Source organism: Etheostoma spectabile, chromosome 8 (assembly GCF_008692095.1).
Source record: "Etheostoma spectabile isolate EspeVRDwgs_2016 chromosome 8, UIUC_Espe_1.0, whole genome shotgun sequence".
NCBI classification, from domain to species: Eukaryota; Metazoa; Chordata; class Actinopteri; order Perciformes; family Percidae; genus Etheostoma; species Etheostoma spectabile.
The window spans coordinates 12,777,574-12,785,784 of NC_045740.1; the positions used below are offsets into that span (position 1 = coordinate 12,777,574).

An 8,211-nucleotide genomic window follows, 5' to 3' on the forward strand; every position below is an offset into this window, starting at 1 on the left:
ATGGAAGGAGGCAAAGCGTTCCACAACCTAGGTGCAACAACTTGAAAAGAGCGGTCCCCCCTAGTTTTAAAAAGTGTAAGGGGGACAACTAATAGTCTCCTCAGTGAATGAGAAACTCACCTTGATAGAGAGATGAGCGCTGCCAGCCGACGGCAGCAGGGGTTTGAGTAGAGAAAGCAGCAGAGGACCAGATGATGTGGTCCTTGGGGGGCGTCGGGGTCATGTTCACAGTGGTGTGCTGAATCACTGCAGATTCTTCAGGGAGACGGTCATACCTCCCTGTAGTGGAACATTCTAGCGGGTAACATGGGAGGATTCATCGCTGTCAGCTCAACTCTAGTAGTTAGAGGCGGGCTGCTGAGTTGTGCAACAACTCAACTGTCAAAAGGGTGTGTTGATTTCTCTTGAATTTCTTTGGTGGGAAAAACATGTGCCAACATGTTAACCAAAAGCCTATGAGGCAAAACACCACCCATACACTAGAATAAACTATGAACTTTGAAAACTTTTGTTGTTGAAAAACGAAACTAACTTGACTGCAGACAGCAGTTACTGATACATGGATGAGTTCCATTTTGGCCTTTGTAACACAAATAGAAATTTAGCATTCTTTTGCTCAAGGATGTACAGTAAGTAAAAAGGTTACAAAAGGCTAAAAATTGAGTAATCGTTAACTGTGGACAAACTGTATCATGCAGACATATAATAATGGGAATACGACATGATGGAAAACAGGACTGTGGCCCGATGTTGAGGCATGTGGGCAGTGGAGCCGTAGTGTCGGGCACCCTCCAGATCCCCGGCACCTTCCGGTCTCTGGTCTGGAAGTACCAAAGCATATGATTTAAATATGGATTTTTACCCCAAGAGAAATTGTTAATGTTGAGCCTAGGCTCAATCTCATAATTTCCTGCAAATGTTTAGATTCATGTTTGCTGGTTCATGCTGCAAATGAGATTGCTTTTTCCTCCCCAACATGTTTTTTGCATAATCTCATTATCAATCTTATCTTCAACAATGTCCGCAAGTTTTATCACATTTAGTCTCTATTGCTTGTTTCTTATTAAGGCAAATAAAAAGACTGTTACAATAGTTTAAGCGAGACGAGATAAAAGCATGAATGATCATCTCAATCTAGGAAAGTTTGTCACATATTTGAAATATCTGTTCTCTTTATTGATGTTTTTTTTTCTTTTTCATAAATTATAATAAAGTATTTTATTATTTCAGTAGCTCAATTGTAATTTTTAGCCCCAAGAATCTCCAAATTCTTAGATGGATATCGCTTCTCCCTCAATTACCCATTCTCAGAATGATTCTTGACATGGTCCAACTGAGGGCTGTGTGTCAATTGTCTGCAAAAACTGTTCGCAAAAAAAATAAAACCTTTGTTTTCCACTAACCACATCTCTCATTTGTAAGAACTACTATTTGAGATTGCAAGGTATTAAAGTTTTTTTTTTTCAATATTCTTTGATAATTATCAGGTGAATGAAACTCACCTTGATAGAGAAGATGAGAGCTGCCAGCCGAGGCAGCAGGGGTTTGAGTAGAGAGAGCAAGCAGCAGAGGGACCAGATGATGTGGTCCTTGGGGGGCTGGGGGTCATGTTCACGTGGTGTGCTGAATCACTGCAGATCCCCAGGGAGACCGTCATACCTCCCCTGTAGTGGAACATTCTCAGCCGGGTAACCTGGACGATTCATTGCTGTCAGCTCAACTCTAGTAGTTAGAGTGCGGGCTGCTGAAGGTGTGTGCAACAACTAACTGTCAAAAGGGGGTGTTGATCGCCCTTTGAGTTTTTTTGGAGGTGGGCATATTGATCTTTTTTTTTTTTTTTTTTTTTAAACATATAAGGTAAACACAGATTTTAGTAGTAACAAAGTATAAATACTTCACTATTGTACTTAAGTAGCCTACTAAAAGGTATCTGTACTCTACTGGAGTATAATTTTTGTCTTCTACTTCCACATGTACTCATATGTTCAATGAGTTTGTTATTTCCAATACATTCTTTTTGTGCTGCATAATTACTCTTTACAATTATAAAAATGTTAGGAACCATTCCAAACCCACATTATAACTGATCTGGTAGATGGCTCAGCAGGTTTGATAAAGCTAGTTAATCATTTAGCGAATCAAGCGGTCTTAGAAGAAGACAGTGCATGCTCTCGTTTGGCCTATCGCTCTGCTGCCAGCTTGCGTTGAGAGAACTTGAGCTTTGTTAGTTTGTTTTGAGATGGAAGAACCAGAAACACCTTCAACATCTTCAACTTCGAGTGTTCGTTACGGTGAGGAAGGAGACCACCCCTTGTCCCACTTAGAGTTGATATTTTCATTTGTGGAGTGAACAAAAAAATCCTAGAGAATGAAAATGTCAACTCTGCCTACTAAAAGATTGCAAAATAATGACCTTCAGAAATTCACCGTTAACTTTGAAGAACCATATCAAGGTAAGTTAAGCGATCAGTAAGCGCTAGTTAACTTGCTACCCGCGGTTAACATGCTGCGGTGTTGTACGTTCCTGTCCTCGTACTGCTGCTACAGCCCAAAAGAATTTTGAGTATCCTTTAGACTATCATAAATCATAAACCATCATATTCAAACTTTTCACTTTTTTGATAGAGCACTTGTACCTTTACTCAAGTCTGGGTCTCTAGTACTTTATACATGCCTGGGTAAAAGCAAACATAGTGGTTGTTCCACCAATACAAGTTCCCTCCAGAGGCTATTTCTGCAGCAGGGCGGCTTGAAACGATTGCGATTGGTTTAAAGAAATGCCAATAAACCAATCCCAGAATACGGTGCAGACTCGCCAGACCCTCCTTTGCAGCGCTGTGGAGGAAGGCCTGGCAATGAAAGAATAGATAAGCTAGCTTGGAGGATTAAAGGAGACCATGCACGGTGTCCGTATCCCCCCCCCCCCCCAAACGCAAGAAGCAGGAAACCCGTTTTAGTCTTTCTTCTATTGTTTTGTCCATATATTCTTGTTGTGAGTTTTGCGTGAATGTATTTGTTGTTGAGTTTTATAAATTTTAAAGACCCATTGGGCATCACTTTCAACCTGTTTTAATGTACAAACTAGGCCAAAATTTATTTCTGATGATGTAGGATGGGATACCTCTAGATCAAACAATCTAATACACAAATTAGCTAAAATCAGTGTGAATTCAAGACCAAAAGCAGAAAATTACATTTTTGGGCACTTATTTATTTTAATGCCATTCTACTTAGCTGTTAATTTTCATCTTTGACCATGAGATTACTGATGTGCAACCTCAGTCTACAGGTGAAAACGACAACTTTGAACTGAGAGCAATTCATTACTGATTCTTGCAGTTTAAAAGGTTAGAATAATCTGTATTTGGTAGTTTTAGTATTACTCATCTCCAAACTTATTCTTCATGCATTGCATTGGACAACATGTGCTGACGCCAACATGGAACACAAGCCTGACAGGTATCTTGTTATTTCTACTTATTTCAAATAAATGTTTTTTGTAATTATTGTCTGATAACTAACCAAAACTGATCATTGCATACACAAAGGCTTGCAAAAGCATTCAAACCCCTCGCATTTTCCACATTTCAACCACAAATGTAAATGTATTTCATTGTGATTTTATGTGATAGAGCAACACAAAGCAGCGCATAATTGGGATATGGAAGGAAAATGATACACTGTTTTCAAATAAAAAACTGAAAAGTGTGGTGCACTTTGGTCAGGCATTTAAGATAAAGTAGCAGATTTCCGTCTGTTGGATGACATTGCTACAAAATGCTGAACAACCACAAAAGACACAGAAGAGTGTCAAGAATGTAAATGTGCTGTATTTTTATAGCGCTTTTCCAGTCTTAACAACTGCTCAAAGCGCTTGAAATACAGAAATACAATAACCACAGCACACGCACGCTTTCTGCCGGGACTCGCCCCTGATTTGTCACTTCCCGTCTCTCTAGCATCCATCTCAGTCGCTCCACAGCCCCGATTGGACACCATGAGCACATGCATAATTAAGTGTGTGACAGAGCAATGGTGTATCTGAGTCTCTACGTAGTGCTAGTGCTATTATTTGATGCAATCAAAATGCTAAATGAGTTTCAAGGCCTTTATGTGGTTAATCTTAAGCACTCAAAATTAGCATGTTTTTGTTTTTTATAACCAGGTATAAACAGTCAAAGGACAAAATTGGTTTTAAATTGTAAAAAACAAACTGGGGATTTTTTTTCTAAATGGCTGTTCAATCACAATTACAAATTAACCTCACAGAATTTTATCAGAGATCCAGAACCTCTTATATCTATATCTCTAGAAAACAACAAGCTTTGAGAATGTTGAAGAAAATCAACAGGTTGGGTCGGCTGTATTAGAAATTAACTAACCCCAACGGTTACACTACAAGGTTAGTATTTCAGTCATGTTAGTAATTGGAGAGTTGAGTCCAAGGTATTAGCATTGGGGAAATCACAGAAGTTCTAAATGACGGGGCCGCACCCGGGGTGAAGTTAAGGCATCACATCTTGGAGGACGCAGCGATGGCTCCTGGACGGCTGTAAACATGCAGACTTGTGTTCTGAAAAACAAAGTTAAAGGAACAAAAAAAAAAATGGATACACATCGTAGTCAACAATTGACTGGTGGCATTATGGCATGTTTTGAAAACAAAACAAATTTTAAACTTGTCCTCTGAGCAACGTGTCTGGTGTAATGGTATTAGTTCACATATTTTTACATTATCCTTTATTGATAAATGACTGTATACTTCTCCCCAGTGATCAAAGAAGTGGTATCTTATCCATTTAAATGGTTCCATTTAAAAAATACACAGTGGCATCACTTCACCTTTGCTTACGCTTGTAAGAGGGTTTTGTCAGTCCATTTGAAAATTAAACACTTGAGTAGTACCAACCACATATTTGGAATGTATTACAAATTGGAAAATTATGAAACTTGTATTGAATATTGATATTGCAATATTCATAATCTATATTGCAATATCACAATTTGTCAATATTGTGCAACCCTAGTTAGCATGCCTACATAGGCAATTTAGCACTACACACAAAGTACAGTTGAAGTCAATGGCAAAGACATTAGTTTTGAAGGTCCATCAACCAGGGAACATGACTGCTGGTACCAAATTGGGTGGCAATCCGTCCAATAATTGTGAGAACATTACACTCAAAGTCCGAAATGTGAAAGTCATGATGGCGTTTTTTGACAACTCTGAACCAAGGTGGTGGAGGGATGATAGACTGACCACAATTGCATCCCTGGAAGATGGCACGCCCACTCATTTAAAACTGGAGGAAACATTTTGTTAGACCTGAATGGTACTGTGTTTACCTTCTGGGCCTTCGCATTGAACTTGTTGAGGAGGGTCTGAACCCTATTTCCATAGTCTGGATGGACAGCCTTCAAGTTCTCGACCTGCACCCAGAATCAGACAATAAGACCTTAAAACCTTGAAAACTTTTTTTTTTTGCTCCTTACCATAACTAAAGTATTAGCTGCCATATTAAAGATAGGTAGATTTTTATTGATCCCCAAAAAATTGAAAATTCCAGTGCAGCAGCAAAATATCAGACACAGAACACATACAGAATATACATGAAATAACAGGACACAACATACATGAAATAATAATAGGATATGACAATAATTTAAAATATATACACGTTGGGAATAAAAATGTACAACTGTTTAACTGTAAAGAACCATTTTTGATATTTCATTTTGGTCTGTATCTTTTTGTTCCTTTGTGTTATTTTAGCCGTTCTGAAGTGGGCAGGAATCTATAGAAAAAAGCTGAGCAACAATGAGGATTTAGCTAAATTTCAATCAGAATCGGATACCTGTTGTCAGGTGAACTGGATTGTGTGGGTGGGATTTGATTGACAGTGACCAGACAAAGCAGATTAGCATTTAGTTATTTATTTTTGTAGAGAAAAACTTGGTTTCTCAACCTTCTTTATTATAAGTTGACACAGTTTCTAACGTGTGCTGGATCCTTTTTTGCAAAGTGAAAAACTAACATGACCACAGTGGAAAATGATGCACAGACTTGTGAGAAATGTACCCACTTCCAAACAAAACCACTTGGGTTTCAGTTGTTGTGGTTTGTTGACGGTAAGGGTGGGTGAGGGAGGCATAGACGAATAAAACTTAGACAATCTTCACTGTAAATGTTATTGTACTAGTTTAAACATTTCCAGTAGCTCTCTGTATGCTACTATGGTGGACCAACAATAAATCTAGATGAGATTTAGTTGCATTTAGTTCACTTCTTTAAAAAAAATAAACTTTGCATAACGGTGTCAGCTTCCCCTGACTTCTTTAATCCCACTGAAAAACTCCCTCTGTGCTCTGACCTGACTAGTAACTATGCATGTCCCAAAACCTTCTCTAAACCAAGAGGGGCAAAAATAAAGTCACTGTTAAATCACCAAATTGCCTTTAAGCCCAAATACACTACTAACCCGCTTGTACAATATAAACAACCAGACTTGCTTAGTCCTCTGCATAGGAAAGCTCACTGTACTGAGAGTAAGATTAAACATCAGAGAAGTTATTTATTTACTTTGCACCAAACTTGTGGAACAAATTACCAGTGATTTAAAGGGAAACTTTAACAACTTTTAACCTGCTTTGTGTCACTGCAGAGTGAGCAGTACATGCAGATGAACAGCTTGTGAGCGGGGGAGTTCCGGTTACAAGGAATTTGGCAATTCCAATTAAGGTGTACCACAATGAATTGTGCGAAAAACAAAAACACACGTCTAACCTTACAAAGACAAAACCCCAGGCTTCCTGAGCACAGACTCACTGGTACATTTGGTTTAGAGCCCGACCTATATACTAACGGGCCAGTGTTTTTGGCATTCATAATGGCCAATTTCAAAAACGTAAAAAAAAGGAAACAAAATCATTGCATAGTTTGTCCAGTGGATGCTAATAACTAATATTATGAAAATCTGTTTGTTTTTTTAACACGTTTCTGGATTTTTAAAATGTGTTATTATATTTTGTAAATATATATATATATATATATATATATATATATATATATATATATATATAGGCTGATATATTGGATTTTTAAATAACAAAATATTCGTATCAGTCTTATAAATCCTTAATCGGTCAGGCTCAAATTTGGTTATCACAAGGCTACATCCTCTGGTGAAGAATATCTAAACAAATGCAACCGTGCCACCAACCCAACAGAAAACTATCCTTTTAAAAGATGTAAATATCTACTGAATATTCCAAATACATTAAGGTGACGCAGACTGTGTGGATACCATAAGGTGATGTGGACTCACCATGCGTTTTTGGATGAAGAGCTGGGCTCCCTTCAGGGCTCCTGCCATGTTCTGGCAAAGTCTCTGGCGCTCCTCTTCGTTCAGCACCTGTGTGTAGAAGGTACTCACCTGCAAACACAAAAATTTGACAACCTGGTCAAGGGAATCAAGACAACATGAAATTCATTTAGGCGAATTCTATAAAGAAATTGTGGATTAAAAAGATTTTATGTAAATCGGAGAACCTATTCTGACAAACTAAAGGGTACACTGCCATAAACTAAGAAAGAAGCAGTACAAATCTGACTGACTGCCCCTTTACCACATGTGAATGTTTGCATTACTGTATTTAGATTATTTATATTTCTTTTGGGCGTCATTATGTCAAAGCAGTATCACAAATTTTGATGGCCACCTCGGGCAGCATAACAATCTACAAGGTTAAAACAGCATTACATAGCAGCATTATGGGAAACCTGTTAAACCGTTGCTTATTTACACATCAAGCAAAAGCGGAGCAACACTGGCATTTTATTTATTTATTTATTTATATATACACATATGTGTTGGCTTTTGATAATTCCTTGAAGATTACCTAACAGGCTTGGGGATAAATCACTCATTTCTGTTGAAAATGTGTTTTTGTGCTGTTTGCCGCTGTGTGGGCTGTGCTTGCTCAGGCAGGCCACTAGTGATGGCCAAATGAAGCTTCATGAACCAGTGGCTTTATTTTTTGAGCCCATGCTCTGTTGAACAAAAGGTTGAGAATACACTGAATTGCAATGCCTTAGGCCAATGTTTCCCAAACTTAGGGTCGGGACCCAAAATGGGTCACAGACCCGTTTGATTGGGTCGCCAATTGGCAGAGTAAAATGCATAGTAATCTTATGTGAATGAGCGTTCTTTT

At 38.3% G+C, this 8,211-nt stretch overlaps 1 protein-coding gene across 1 annotated transcript in view; it reads right to left on the reverse strand.

Moving 5' to 3' along the window:
• Window positions 1-3,942: 3,942 nt before the first annotated feature.
• cat (catalase) overlaps window positions 3,943-8,211 on the reverse strand; it is a 13,443-nt gene continuing 9,174 nt past the window's right edge. The window contains exons 11-13 of the mRNA XM_032523453.1: window positions 7,326-7,433; window positions 5,347-5,430; window positions 3,943-4,573 (exon numbers count right to left, since the gene is read on the reverse strand). Coding sequence (XP_032379344.1) covers window positions 4,514-4,573; window positions 5,347-5,430; window positions 7,326-7,433 — 252 coding nt within the window. The 3' untranslated portion in view covers window positions 3,943-4,513. The remainder of the gene's footprint in view (window positions 4,574-5,346; window positions 5,431-7,325; window positions 7,434-8,211) is intronic.